Source organism: Meriones unguiculatus, chromosome 1 (assembly GCF_030254825.1).
Source record: "Meriones unguiculatus strain TT.TT164.6M chromosome 1, Bangor_MerUng_6.1, whole genome shotgun sequence".
Lineage (NCBI taxonomy): Eukaryota > Metazoa > Chordata > Mammalia > Rodentia > Muridae > Meriones > Meriones unguiculatus.
In genome coordinates this window covers 52,744,174-52,758,948 of record NC_083349.1, presented here as the reverse complement: position 1 = coordinate 52,758,948, position 14,775 = coordinate 52,744,174, and the positions used below count along the sequence as shown (strand labels likewise).

Below are 14,775 nucleotides of genomic sequence, written 5' to 3'. Positions count from 1 at the left end.
TCGTGGACCTCCTGGAGTTGAGTCTGGGCAGGGTGACTGAGACCCCCTTTCATAATTTTTTTTCCAGATAATTACTTCACACCTCGGATAAAGTGTGTAGAAAAGTTGCAGCATATTCCAGGTTCTAAACTTACAAACTGCAGCTCATGACTGTAGACGCTGCCTTCCGTGGTTTTTATCTTCAAACGATCTAGCATCCAGATGAAGTTGATAAGACTCGATTAGGAGCTTGAAATTTAGTTTGTCCTAAGCAACCAGGTTATTAGTGAGGCACCTGCTTTTCTTCTAAGACAGCTGTACTGAATTATTACGTTAAGCAAAGGAGAAACTTCTATTGCCTCTGTTTGGGTGGAGGTGCTGGAGACTGGACCCAGGGCTGTGCTCTGAGTCAGGCACACATTCTGCTGTTGCACTGCACTCCTGCTCTTTACCTGTCCATTTGCACAGTTCTGCAGCTTGAATCCAGGGCCTTGCACATGCTAGGCAAGAACTCTGCTGCTAAGCTATGTCCCTGGTCCTTGTGTTCTGAGACGGGTCTTAACCACAGAGCTCAGGCTGGCCTTGCACCCAGTGTAGCGGAGACTAGCCTCATCAGCGCCCCCTAGCAGTCCAAATGCTGGCTTTGCATTTGGACTCTGTGCCTGGCTGGGCTGTTCTAAATGTTTTGTCAGAGGTAAGCGGTAGGCACATGAACCCATTTATACCTCTTAACAGAATTTCAGAGTTTAAAATGAACACTTGGGAGCATTCCTGGTATAGAATGAGTGAAGTAAGTTAAGGTGTTATTAGATCGTTCATCTCCACGGCAGCATGACAAATTATTCTAAAAACTTAGCAGCTTGAAAACTACAAACATCTTTTTAAAAGTCAGTTAAAACCACAAAGATACACTTCTGAGGGACAGACTTCTGGAAGTGACATGGCTCAGCAGTTCTGGTTCAAGTCAGGTGTAGTCTGGGCTTTTAAAGCTCTTTGGAAGGCTAAACTAGGCTGGAGGATTCCTCCCTGGGTTCAGTTTTGTGGTTATTAACAGGCTTAGGCCCTCAGCATGCAGACTCCTGAACTCCATAGATCTGTCTGGCTTGGTAGCTGTCTATCCCAAATGACTGAAAGGGTTGAAAGTGAGTGACCAGGATGGGAGGCAGAGTCTTACAAATGAATCTTGGGGGATACCATTGAGTCTGTCATTTGGTGTTAGCTAGGCAGCCTAACTCTGACTAGAGCAGGCCTATGAGGGTGCGAATCCCAGCCTACAAGAGTTGTAGATCACACTGGAGAAGTGGTCCTCAATATTCATACAGCTCCTTGTGTTGTGGTGACCCCAACCATAAAATTATTTCATGGCTACCTCATAACTATAATTTTGATACGGTTATGAATCATAATGTAAGTATCTGATATGTGATGCCCCCGCCTCCAAAGGGGTCACAGCCCATAAATTGAGAACCAGTGTCCTAGAGGCTGGCTGACACATTGCTCCAGAAGGTGTCCTGTGTCTCCTGGGCTCCCAGTGTCCAGGAAGATGATGCCAGAATAGTGGCTACTGATGTCTCCCGTCTGTCTCCTACACCATGCCTCCATGTCTCTAATGAGGGGATGGAGAGGGTTGGCTCCCCTCTGTCGCAGGGGCTGGCAGTCTTCTCTCTGTTCCGCTGCTGACCTGGGTGCTCCCAGGTTGTGGAGCACGTTCCCCAGAACAGGGTCCTTTGCCCCTCACCTTGAAGAGTGCTCTGAGTGGATACCTCTATGGAACGGATCTCTGTTTCCTTAACCAAAGTGTTTTTCTCTGTCTCAGGATACAGCCATGAGTAAGCTGTGGTTCAAACAAGACGATAAATTTTTCTTGCCGAAAGCTTGTCTCAACTTTGAATTTTTCAGGTATGTAGCTGAATTTAGCCATACAACTTAGAAAACCAGTAATTACATTTTTGTTGAGTTTTCTGTTCTTAAGCATCCATTTCTTGAAATAATAAGGATTAGATGTCTCCTAGGGAAGAAAGGGCTGTGAAGAAGTGCTGAGAACCTTGCATTAATGAGTATACCTTTGCTAGAGTGATCATGTTAGCTCTTAGTAGAAGGTCTTCTTAACATCAGGATTTGGAAATCTGGAGATTTATTAACAAAAGAGGTAATAATTGAAATGTTTTTGTTGGTTCATTTTTTTCCAGTTCTTAAAACTTGCCCAGGGATGTACGTGCGTGCCTGGGTGTCTGTGTGTGCTTGTATATGTGCCCAGGATCTGTGCATGTGTGTGTTTGTACACAAACACATGAATGTGTTTACACACGCAGAGAAGAGGGAGCTAGGGTTCCTCGTGGCCTTTTAGAGAGGGCCGTGCATGGAGCCTTCTAACAATTATGAAATTGAACTCAGGGAAGGATCTTCACGTGCTAGGCAAACCTTCAGGGGAGCTTATAACCTCAATAAAGGCCTTGAACTGGGATTGCCAGCCTGCGGTTTTCGGACGTGTGTGCATTTCATGGTGAGATGTCAGTGGCTGTAAACAGCTACACCTCGGAGCACTCAGAACAGTGTCAGGGAGCGCAGGCTCTTCCCCGGCCTGAGCCCCAACGTTGGGGCCCAGATGTTCGCCACCGCCCCTGGCTCCCACTGTAATTTCACATTTCTAAAATTCAGTGGTTTTTCAAAAATGAATTCGTCATGAAACAGTGTTCAGTGTGATAAACTTCTTTGAGTTTTACAGTATTCAAATGACAAGACCTGAAGTTAAAGAGATACTTTAAATGTTTTGGAAAAGAAAATCTCTAAATAGGAAATTAATGTTTCACAAACAAATATGTTAAGATTATAGAGAGATGCATAGTGTTCCAAATTATTAGATGTACATGTTTCCTAACCTTTTTTTAAATTTCTTGGGTAGTGGGGAGTGAACATAGGTATGTTTGGTTTGGTATTTATAAGATTTTCTTTGTTTATTTATATGTATGTGTGTATGTCTTTATACACGTGTGTGTAGGTTCCCCTGGAGGCCAGAGAGGTGTTGAAACCTCTGCAGTTATGAGTCGTTGTAAGCCTTGTGGCATAGATGCTGGGAACTGAACTTGGGTCCTCTGGAAGAGCAGCAGGGAGTCCTTAATCTCTGACCCATTTTTTGGGCTCCTAGTTTAGTTTTTTGAGACAAGGTCTCACCTTAGCCAAACTGCCCTGGAACTCAACTTGAAGCCCCTATACTGGTCTCAGATTCATGATGATCGCCCTGCCTTAGCCTTCCAAGGGCTGAGATTACAGGAGGGACAGGGTCAGTAGTCTATGTAGCTTGTCCCCATTTCTCTTTTGGTTGCTGGGATTGTGTTTATGGGTGTTAATTTCTTTACAGCACCTTTTGAGAAACTAAAGTTCTTCCTCTGAGCTGTTGAGCAAAGATTCATATCCCTCTCCTGATCTATTTTTTTCCTAAAGAATCAGTGTTGGTTTTATCATACATTTGAATAGAAATTATAAGCAGGGTGTGGTGGCCCATGCCTTTAGTCCCAGCACTCCAGGAGGCAGAGAGCTCTCAGTTTGAGGCTAGCCCGATCTGCAAATCGATGGCCAGGACAGCCAGGGCTACACAGAGAAACCTAGAAACCTTGAAAAATGAGAGAGAGAGAGAGAAGGAAATTGTATGTGTGTTGTTTATGTCCTTTTCACCTTTTCAGAAATACGATTAAGTTATGTATACTTAGTCAGTTTAAGGTCCTGTGAACCATATGTATAATGCATTTGAGCCAAAATTTATATATTCCAGTGGAAATCATGACATCTCTTAAAAGTTAAGTTTTAGGCCTCCTCTAGTGCTCCAGCACACAGTTATATGACCTGGTATTTTAGAACACTTGTGTTTCTCTCTTCTCAGCTTGAGCCATATGGCATTGAACCCCTGACCCTGACCCTCCTGACTTTCAGCCTAATGAAACTCCAGTTGCCCATGAGCTGACTTTGTCATGGCCCTACTTTTGTTTTGATGTTTTCTCTCTCTCTCTTTTTCTCTCTTTCTCTCTCTCTCTCTGTGTGTGTGTGTGTGTGTGTGTGTGTAAGAACAACACCTTAAGTTTAAAGCTGCCTAAAGAGGATTTGTCATTGCATACAGTGCTGTAAGAAAATAAAGATCAGAGAGATGTCTCAGCAGGTAAAGGTGTTGTCACCAAGCCTGACAACCTGAGTTCAGCCCCTGGGACTCACATGGTAGGATAGAACCGACTACCACAAGTTGACCTAGGAATCGTCTATGCATGCCATATAATAGACAATAAATGTATGCGCAGATAGATAAACATATGTAGTAGATGATGGTTTTTCTCTTTGGTTTTAATTTTCCTAGCGCCTAAGCCTTTTTCTGTAGTTTTGCTTTATTACTAGCTTGGATAAAATAGTTGTCGTTACCATCCACACACCAATGTGTGATGCAGTGCGTGAGGTTACTGTGCTCCAAACAGAATAAAGCACATTCCATAGGTCTGGGGCGGTAGTCTGGAAAGTGCTACTGTCCACCTGCCAGATCTCCCGGTGGCTTGTCTCCCTGGTCTCGTCAGGGGCAGGCCCAGCTGGCCCTGTTATCACCATGGCCTGATTAACCATCTAATGGATTGATTTTAGATCCCTGCTTCCCCTGCCCTCCATTTTTCACTCCTTTTTCCCATAACCCTTCCAGCACCTGGTGTTTCAGATTTAAGCTTATTACTGTGCCTTTCAGTTAACTATAAGCCCAGAGCACTCAGGGATTTTGATTGAGTTATTCCTCATCTGCTCTTAGCGCCTAGAGAGGAGCCCTGTAGGCGCTGAGAAGCATGTAATCACACGTAATGTTGAATTCATGGCTCTTTCCTTGGTGCTGATAAGGGTGAGCAGTGTTTTCTAGTAAGCAAGAAGGTTGTTTTACTTTTATTTGAACCCCAAGCTCTTCTTCTGCCAACCCAGGTACCCTGAGGGAAATAGTTTCCTGCCTGAGAGATGGAAAGTTGGTATCTCGTTCTGTTTGGTTGTTATATGCTGTTATTCATCTCTTCTCTTTTCCTACACTCCCACATAAGTATTTTCCTGTTGTGTTTTTTTCTAAGTCTAGCTGCAGTTATATGATAAACTTCATGCTCCAGCAGTGCTCTACTGCTAACAACGTCACACTTTGTTTCCGTCTTTCTCTTTTACGGACATACAGTTAGAGCCCACAGGTTTTCCAGTCTCATATTTCTGTACTCCCAAGAGTGTAGCTTGTTTGAAGAGAGACATGCGGATGCTGGATCAGCTCAGCCAGCCACGCCTCTTCCCTCCCAGCAGCTGAAGGACAGCTGTGCAGTTTACCTTCTCATACTCTCCCCTGCCCTTCCTTCCTGACCTGTCCGTTCTCCTACACTACCTGACATGATTACTTCTCTCTCCACTGCCGTCAGCGCACACCCATAGCATACTTCTGGTATCCTCTTTCTTAGACCCTTTTTCTCCTCGTGACAAAAAGAAGCAGATTAAAAAATTCAACTGTGTCCTCAGGAAATTATATAAACTAATATTCAGTTTCTTGACCCGTCTGAAGAGGCCACAGCACAGCAGAAAGTAATAAATCAGCTCTTTTATTGTCAACATTTTCTTCCAGCCCATTTGCTTATGTGGACCCCTTGCACTGTAACATGGCCTATTTGTACCTTGAGCTCCTCAAAGACTCACTCAACGAGTATGCATATGCAGCAGAGCTAGCAGGCCTGAGCTATGACCTCCAAAATACCATCTATGGGATGTATGTAAGTACCCATGCCTTAGAGCCTTCCACTCATCAACATTTTTTATATTGATTTGATGGAAGCACTTTTAACTGTGGGTATGAGTTTAATTTCTTTAAAAAAAAATCTTTCTGGCGTATCATATTTTCTCTTTATTTAATTAAGTGATCTTTTATCCTAACATTCCACTGTGTACCATTCATAGTATGCAGAGTTTCCTCGATTTTTTTTTTAACATCTTTCATCAGAATGTCACATTTTTCTCCTCGAACAAAATTGTGCCCGATCTAGGTTTAGCCCTCACCCATTCTGTATCTGAAATCTTGAGCTTCAGAAAAACAGAATGAAGTCATCTCTTTGTAAACCGTGAGGCTGGCCTAGCCTGTCCCGTAGATGTCAGACCACGAGGCTGCATATCCATACTCTTGTCACGTCTCCCCACTGCCACGTCACCGCGTGAGGTATCAGAGCATCTGTTTTGTTTTTCTTTTCGTTAGTCGCTACCTTTATGCCGATCCTCTCCATTGCAACATGACATACCTGTTTATCAGGTTACTGAAGGATGATTTGAAAGAGTATACATATGCAGCACGCCTGTCAGGCTTGAGCTATGCCATTGCGTCAGGGATGAATGCAATACTTGTAAGTAAAGTGCCAACCAGAGAGAAGGCACCACGCTGCTGAGGCTTTCTCTCGAGCTTGGGCCGACTCTTAACGTCTGCATCCTTCGGCAGGAAGGCTGATGGTTTTCTTCCCTGCACCTTTCATGTGACTGAAAGCCTCCAATTAGCATTAGCCCGCTAATAAATGACTGGGGAAACTCAGTGCACCTTGTGCACATGTATGTGTGCTACACGTATGTGCATGTTCTTTTTGAGATGTTTAACATACTAATCTTAAAAGCATGTTTGTCTGCTCATGTGTTTGAGTCCTTTTCTAGTTTTGAGTAAAAGCTACTTGTTATTACTGCGGTGCTTAAATTTTACTAATACATAAGCATCTTTTAGTTCTATGGACAGTAGTAGTGAGTTCCTGTGTTCAGAGCCACCTGGCAGTTTATTTTGTGGCATGTTTCATTAACTGTCTTACATGCGTCATACCTACATCCTACCCTTGATGGTATCTCACCTTCAAATTATCCATTTAGTGGCACACATTCATCCTCATGGGTCTTAAAAGCACAAGTTTAGTAACAACTGAGATGAGAGCATGTCCCAAAATTTCACACACAAAGTTTTAAAATGGCATTTATTTTGCAGTAGTGTTTCTTTTTCTTTTGACCAAAATTATTTTCAGGTAGCTATTGTTTAATGTGTAAGAATTCATATAGTCTAGCCATTCTCAGACTCTGCAGATTGAGACTTAGAGACCAAAATTAGCTACAAGTATTGAAGTAAAAGTTTTCCCCGGTGGCCTTTAGCAGCGCGTTAGAATTCTGATAGTTGTAGCGGTTCATATGGCATTCAGTGTGCTTTCTGTGGCCCAGGGCCCTTGCCCCAGCTGTGGCTCTCGCCTGTCATTCCTCACAGGGTAGTTCTTGCAGCACATCCTGTGTTGTCCCAGGTGCTGCGCTCAGAGACGCAATCGCAGCCTTCGCCCTTCCTTGCCTTCTGAATGCGAGGCTCTCCAAGGCTGTTAAAGTAAATGATTCTAAGGCGAAACCCTCATAGTATGTACAGTATATTTTCCCTACAGATTTATTTGCCACTGGCATTTAGAACATCACAAATAAGCAGAACTCACAAATAAGCAGGTAGTTAGGTAGTGAGGATTGTGGTTCCTTGCTGAATAACCCTGAATCAGAGCAGTGTTAGGCTATGAAATGTAAAATTAGGGCTTCCTGATTTTTCCAAAGTTGATTTTCCCCCCTTAGAGGAGGCAGGGAATTGAAACAGGGTCTCGGCACACAGACAGTGTGGCTAGCCTGGAACGGGCTGAGTAGGCCAGACTGGCCTAAGACATGGGACTTGCTCTTTCCCAGTTACAGCCCGCCAGAGCTGATCATTTAACTATTTCTAAACCACTTTGGAATGTGTCCAACAGCTAGGTAACAGTCCCCTGAGATTTTTTTCCTTTTTACTTCGTTCATAAAAGTATTAGTTCTGCTATTCATTAGATATTCTGAAGATAAAATTCAGGAGCCCCGGGTGTTGCTCCATGGTGGAGCATATACTTAGCATGACCCTGGAGTTCTGTCTCCAACACCAAAAAGAAAAAGATAAAACTTGAAACTCATTCTGTAATTGAGTTTGATGTAGTGAGAACATGATTGCCACCATATGGTAGGTGCCACTGTAGTTTAGCATCAGGTGAGTTTACCTACTGTTGACTTTATTTGGGGAAGGATGTTGTTTAATATAAAGACGATTATTAAGCTTATTGAGTTTCTTGTTTTCTTTTCTACTTAATATACCTAGTATTGGGATTTTTGAAAGTGTTTTTAGAATCAAGCTTAAGATATAGTTACTGAATGCTTTTAAAGAGTTTTAATACCCTCAACTTTTTTTTTAGCTCTCAGTGAAAGGTTACAATGACAAACAGCCAATTTTGCTAAAGAAGATTACCGAAAAAATGGCCACTTTTGAGATTGATAACAAAAGATTTGAAATTATCAAAGAGGCGGTAAGTCTTATATATAGGATGTTTCCATACTTTTTATTAATTCAGTTATATTACCATATTTTTTAATTATTTATTTTTGTTTTGTGCATTGATGTTTTGCCTTTATACATGTCTGTGTGAGGGTGTCAGATTCCCAGGAACAGGAGTTACGGATAGTTGTGAGCTGCCATGTGGGTGCTGGGAATCGAACCCTGGAAAAGCGACCAGTCCTCTTAACCACTAAGCCATCTCTGTAGCTCTTATATTATCATATTATAAAAATTGCTAATAATGAAAAGAGGATGTAAAGAAGCATTCATGATTCTGATGGCGTTATCTTGCCTCAATTTTGATAAATCCTGGATCTGCTTGGAGAGCTGAGCCCTAACCCTAGTATACACATGCCCGACTGGGGGCTTCCAAAGCTGCTACAGCCGCAGGACCGACAGGGGAGGCTCTGGTGGCAGTGAGAGAGTCTTTATAGTTTTCACCCCAGGCTGCCTCGCAGACAAATGTGTGCTGTTTAGAAAGAGGGCTGCCTGCCGAAAGAATGCTCTTACTTTACAGCGCAGCCTTTAGGGGTGCTGTGTCTTCCACTGAAATCCATGTCCTGTTTGGCTCAATAGAGGAAGCACAGAATGGATAGCTGCTCACAAAGATGACCTTCACTCACATGCCGGAATGAAATGTCAGTTTTCAGTTGAACATCCGGTAGCTGCTCCCCATGTCACTGCTCAGAGACCTTGGAGATGTGCAGTGTCCTGGGATCCCCTGCAGAGTAGGCCTGCCAGGTGTCAGATGTGTGTCAGAGGTGTATATGTGGCTTGGGCAATGAAAATGCATGCGCTTTAGTTTAACAATCAGAGAAGGATAGGTGCTGTTCCTAATTAGATAGAAGAGAAAGCAGTAAAGATCCTTCAGCTCCAGCTACGCAGAATTACTGTGAGAAGAAGTTGGATTGTAGCTGACTTTTTAATTGATGTTGAAAGTTAATGAACCCATGTTTCCCTTCCCTAGTATATGCGATCTCTTAATAATTTCCGGGCTGAGCAGCCTCACCAGCATGCCATGTACTACCTCCGCTTGCTGATGACTGAAGTGGCCTGGACTAAAGATGAGTTAAAGGAAGCCCTGGACGGTGAGACTCCTTCTACTTAATTTCTACCCTGACTCTAATCATTCATTTGTCTAAGGTAGGCTAGCAAGAGCCTCAGAACTCAGTATGGCCCAGTGATGTTTACCAGCTGCTCACACACCCAGCCCTGCCTACAGATGAAACAGTGATCACTTAGAAGTGTTTCTGGGTCAGGGGCCAGGGTTGTGAAGCAAAAGTAGAAAGATTATTTCTATAGAGATGGGGTGGGTGGGTGTAGAGAAGGGGTTCCCAAGGCCGTGCAGTGGGAGTGGGCTATGTTCCAGTTCTGACGTTAGATAAGACTTTAGGAAAAAAAAAAAAAAAGACTTTAGACTTAGATCAATAGACTTCAAGGGTGTGTGTGTGTGTGTGTGTGTGTGTGTGTGTGTGTGTGCGTGTGCGTGTGCGTGTGCGTGTGCGTGTGCGTGTGCGTGTGCGTGCGTGCGTGTGCAAAACCTTTGAAATTAAGATAGTTGCACATACTTTTGGATTGAAAGATAATATCTATAAAATGCCTGACCCATCACAGGTATTTAATTAATTAACTGAATTAGTTCCTAAAGAAGGATCAGTCTGTGGGAAAGGAATGTAAGCAGTAGGAAAATTACTGTTAGGATGCTGTAGTAACAATTGTCACAGGCAGGATCCGCCTACAGGTGCTAAAATTAGTAAAAAAAAAAAAAAAAAAAAAAAAAAAAATTGAGGGCAATCCAGCAAGTGAGATTGCTCAAGTGTTAAAGGTGCTTGCCACAAAGCCTGCTGGCTTGAGTCGGATCCCTGGAACCCGTGTGGTAGGAGGAGAGAACCGACCCCTGTGTGCCGTCCTCTGCCCCTGCATTCAACAACCCCACACGTGTGGACTCCTGCCCTCCAGCCTGGGCCACTGCACACACTACATACATGAACAGATAAATACTTAATGTAATAAACACTTAACTTAAAAATTTAAGGGAAAGCTGTATTTAGAGAGTCTCAATGTTTCCCCCAAACAGATATTTATTAATTATATCAGGGAAATTTGGCATTAATAGCCTTTGGTAGTGGGCACTTTCAAATTGCTCCATTATTCCATAAAGACTAGAATAGTGCATTTACAATGAGAACACCTGGCACACACCGCCTTACGCAGGTAATTCGGGGTAGCGTAGCTGGTGCTGTGACACACCTGCTTTATGGTACACACCACTCCTTTGATACACAAACTCCATAGTGCTTCTCCTTGCTAGTATGTAAATACAGTTCGATTTTGAGAAGACACTAGATAAATAAAGGAGTTCCGAGGAACTGTCTCCAGTGAGAGGACAGTAAGGGAGCATGACAGCTAATTGCAATATAGGATTATAGATTAGGACCTGAACAGAAAAAGGACATTAGTGTAAAAACTGAAGTCCAGGGCCAAGATTGATGGAACACACTTAATTCCAGAACTCTGGTACAGAGAACAGTAGATCCTGTTGAGTTCAAGGCCAGCCTGGTCTATTTAGCAAGTTCTAGAACAGCCAGGCCTATAGAGTAAGACCCAGTTTGGATGTCACCTCATGACATCCAAATGAAGCATGTACCTGGGGTACCAGTATTGTAGCAACTGTGAATGCAACCAAGTGGTAGAGTACTTGCCTAGTGTATACAAGGCTCTGGGTTTGAGCTATAGAACCTTGATAAAAACAAGTGTCTATCAGTACTGCTGGCTTAGGTTTGATAATCATATTAAAGTTATTGAAAGATGGTGACAGACAAAACTGGGTAAAGGTTATAAAGGAACTCTGTCGTTTTTGCAAGTCTCCTATAAATCTGAAGGTATTCCAAATACAAATTTTTTTTTAAATTTTCTATTTAGATTTTACTATCTCTTACTCATTTGCAGATGTTACCCTCCCCCGGCTTAAGGCCTTCATACCTGAGCTACTGTCACGGCTGCACATTGAAGCCCTTCTCCATGGAAACATAACAAAGCAGGTACGAGGTGAACTTTTAGCAGTCTTCTGTGGCTCACTGTAAGAGACTGTTTTCTCTATTCTGTCTCAAGATGTAACCAGCACACTGCTAAGCACGTTAGAATTAATTCAGCTTTCTCTGGAAGAAGGTAGGAAGGACATGTAAGAAATAGAATTGTGGTAGTTAACTGAAGCTCATGACTGTCTCCGCTGCTCTTGCCTGGTCTATGCAGTCAGAGAAGAAATGGGACCAATTACCCCTAGTCTGTAGGCTCACATAATGCAGAAATCAGGCAGCCTGTATTCAGTCCCCGACACTGCCACATACTAGATGTATGTATTTAATATGTAGACAATGGTCTGTCTGCGTGTGTGCCTGCACGCCAGAAGAGGGCACCAGATCTCACAGATGGTTGTGAGCCACCCTGTGGTTGCTGGGATAGATATGTAGTCTTATGAAAATGTATCACCTCTGCAAGTCAGAGAAGCAGAACCTCTACACCATAGCTAAGAACTAAATAGCACATGGAAAATACTCAGCGTTTCCACAACAGTCTGTCTCGAGAGCCCTTACAGTCGACCGCTCTGAGTGTAGCCTCCAAAACAATATGCCCAACGTCTGATGCTTGCTCAGGTTAGGCTGACTCAACAGTGAACTCTTATGTTTATCTCTTCTGTTTGGCTTCTGTGGTCAAGATCACGGACATGGGACTAACTTTTCCTTCCCTAGCTTTAGAAATAAATACCTTTATTCCCTACGTCAGTACTATGTGCATAATTACTTGAATTTTTTTTTCTTTTTGCTACTACCATAGTGATTGGCAGACTCAATTTTTAACCGTTTGAATAGGAATAAATGAATTTACTATTTAAAATTCTGTCATCTGTTTTTATGATCATCCACACTGTTTTATTGTATAAGTACATTTTTGCTATTGTAATGGGCTATCCAGTAGGCTGTTTGATTTTCACAGAAAGGATATGGTTGTGCTGTTTCTGTTGTTGTTTTTCTTATCATACACTATGGTATTTCTTTTCCTGTAGGCTGCGTTAGGAGTCATGCAGATGGTGGAAGACACCCTTATTGAGCATGCCCACACCAAGCCTCTCCTTCCGAGTCAGCTCGTCCGGTACAGAGAAGTTCAGCTCCCTGACAGTAAGTTGAAATGTTGTAATTTTGAAAATGGACTGCTCTTACATTATTACGTGGCCCATTACAATGAGTTGAACACACTTAGAAAATAATACGTTGTTTCATGTCAGACGTCTACAGGAAGCCCCTGTTACCTAGAGAAATAAAATTGCAAGTCGTTAATTCTGGCAGAAAATTGGTGAGCCATGTACATGAATTTTCTACACTCGGGAGGCAGAGGCCATTGGATCTCTGAGTTCAAGGCCAAGCTGCTGCGTGGTGACTTTCAGGCTAGCCAGGGCTACATAGTGAAAGTCGTGTCTAAAAGAAAAAAAGAAAGCTGGGCTGGAGATAAATGTAGTTTAACTGGTAGCGTGTTTGTCTATCACACATGAAGCCTTTGGTTTGATCCTAGCACTGAATAAAAGTGGGCATGGTAGTGCATGTTTGGAGGTGGAGGCAGGAGGATGAGATATCAAGGTAATGAGGTAGAGGTAGAGACCAGCCTGGGATAAATGAGACTATCTCAAAAAGTAAAAAAAAAAAAAAAAAAAAAGCCAGGTGGTGGTGGCACTCAGCACTCAGAAGGCCAAGGCAGGCAGATCTTTTAGTTTGAGGCCAGCCTTGTGTACGGTGAGTTCCAGGACAACCAGGGCTACATAGAGAAACCTTGTCACAAGAAAACAAAAACAAATGGAAATTGAGGAAAACTAAGAAGGAGCTGAAATGATAGCACTCATTGGAAGTCCATTGGACTCATTGGCAAGTACTTTTAGAATCATCACAAGTAGAGTAACAACATATTCTTTATGTGTGTATTTTTCTGGGGGGACAGCATGAGGAAATACTTGTATCTATGTGTTGGGATTATAATGTCAGATTATAGTTACATTAACAGTGCTTCTTTTGGTCCAGAAGCTCAGTGAACATGTTTTAGTGTGGAAACTGTATTAGGGCACATACTAGACGAGGATGAAGGCATTGACACGCTTTGGTGTTTCCTGTGCATCCATTATCTGTGTCCCCTGCTCACAGCTTTTTTCCTCCTGAAATGGTGTTCTCTTTCCCTGCTTCTTTTCCCTGGCCTGTCATACTCCTTTATTTCCATCAGTTTTGCATAACTATGACAAAGTACCCAACGTAAGGTGTAAGGTATGGGAACAGTTAATTTTGGCTCACAGTTCAGGAAGTGTCAGGGCATGAGTAGTTGGCCATTTGCTTTCCTTCTTACAGCAAGGTAGTATATCATGGTAGGAGCACATGGTTTAGGCATCACTCACCTCATGACAGCCAGGCCGTAAAGAGAAGGGTAGGCCAGGGGCCCAGTAACCCTTTCAAACACATGTTCTCAAAGACTTAACTTCCTTCCAGTAGGTCCCTTCAAATAATAAAGCTTTTACCACCCTCCAGTAGTGCCTAAGGCTGGGACCAAGCTTGGTAGGGCTAGGGATGAAGAAGCTCAGTGGCAGAGCATTCGTCCAGCGTGTGTAAGGCCCCAAGTTTAATTCCCAAGACTTAGGCGGAGCTACAACATCCCCTGAACTTTTTCTGAAATCCTCAGCTGGAATAACTACCTGTGAGTTTCTCTGAAAACTTTGAAGCTGGCAGCACATTCATTCTTTCATGTGGATTAAAGGGCATCACCACTTTGTAAGATTATACATTCCTTTCAAGCCAGGAGTTTTGCTTTGAGTTGCAACTAAATCATCCCAGATACGTGATTACCTCATGTCACCTCTGTTGAACACAGCAAGTTCTGCTGTTGCACACGGCCAGGCATCACAGAGCAGGTGGTGGCTATTACGTGCTGCTTCTAGCGTGTTCCCCAATCGCTGCAAGCGAGGCAGAGAGGAAGAGTTGGATCTGCTGAGCAAGAGCCGTCCTTGGTGCTGAGCATGCAGCTCTGAGGTTGGGCAGGTGGTGGTGCACGTGTGTGGTCCAGGGTTCAAGCCTCAAACCAAACAAAAAAAGAAGCTGCAGTGTTTACCCTCACACAGAGTGAGCCAGTCTAGAAACAGAATTTCAAAGTGACGTTTTTTCAGGCCTCTTCCTTCTTTTCCTCTCAGGAGCCTGTCTTTTGCCTCCTGATTGCTCTGACAAATTGCCTCGAGCTCTGAAATAGCACAGCTTACATCCCAGTCCCAAAACGAAGGGGTTAGAAAATCGCTGTGCTGCAGGCAGCTGATCAGACGTGGAGCCTTCGGTAGCCCCCGCTTGCTTCCCCACGGGAAGGCATTCACAGCTGAAAAGCAGCCTCATGCA

The 14,775-nt window shown here is 43.2% G+C and overlaps 1 protein-coding gene across 6 annotated transcripts in view; it reads left to right on the top strand.

The window, feature by feature from the left end:
• Positions 1–14,775, top strand: part of Ide (insulin degrading enzyme) — a 118,135-nt gene that overhangs the window by 89,267 nt on the left and 14,093 nt on the right. For 5 of the 6 annotated variants that reach the window (XM_021631282.2, XM_060388820.1, XM_060388818.1 and 2 more), the window contains 6 exons: positions 1,796–1,878; positions 5,588–5,732; positions 8,223–8,333; positions 9,330–9,450; positions 11,312–11,403; positions 12,426–12,537. In XM_021631282.2, coding sequence (XP_021486957.1) covers positions 1,796–1,878; positions 5,588–5,732; positions 8,223–8,333; positions 9,330–9,450; positions 11,312–11,403; positions 12,426–12,537 — 664 coding nt within the window. Of the gene's footprint in view, positions 1–1,795; positions 1,879–5,587; positions 5,733–6,208; positions 6,354–8,222; positions 8,334–9,329; positions 9,451–11,311; positions 11,404–12,425; positions 12,538–14,775 lie in introns of all 6 variants that reach the window. The other variant, XM_021631284.2, reaches the window with a different exon arrangement.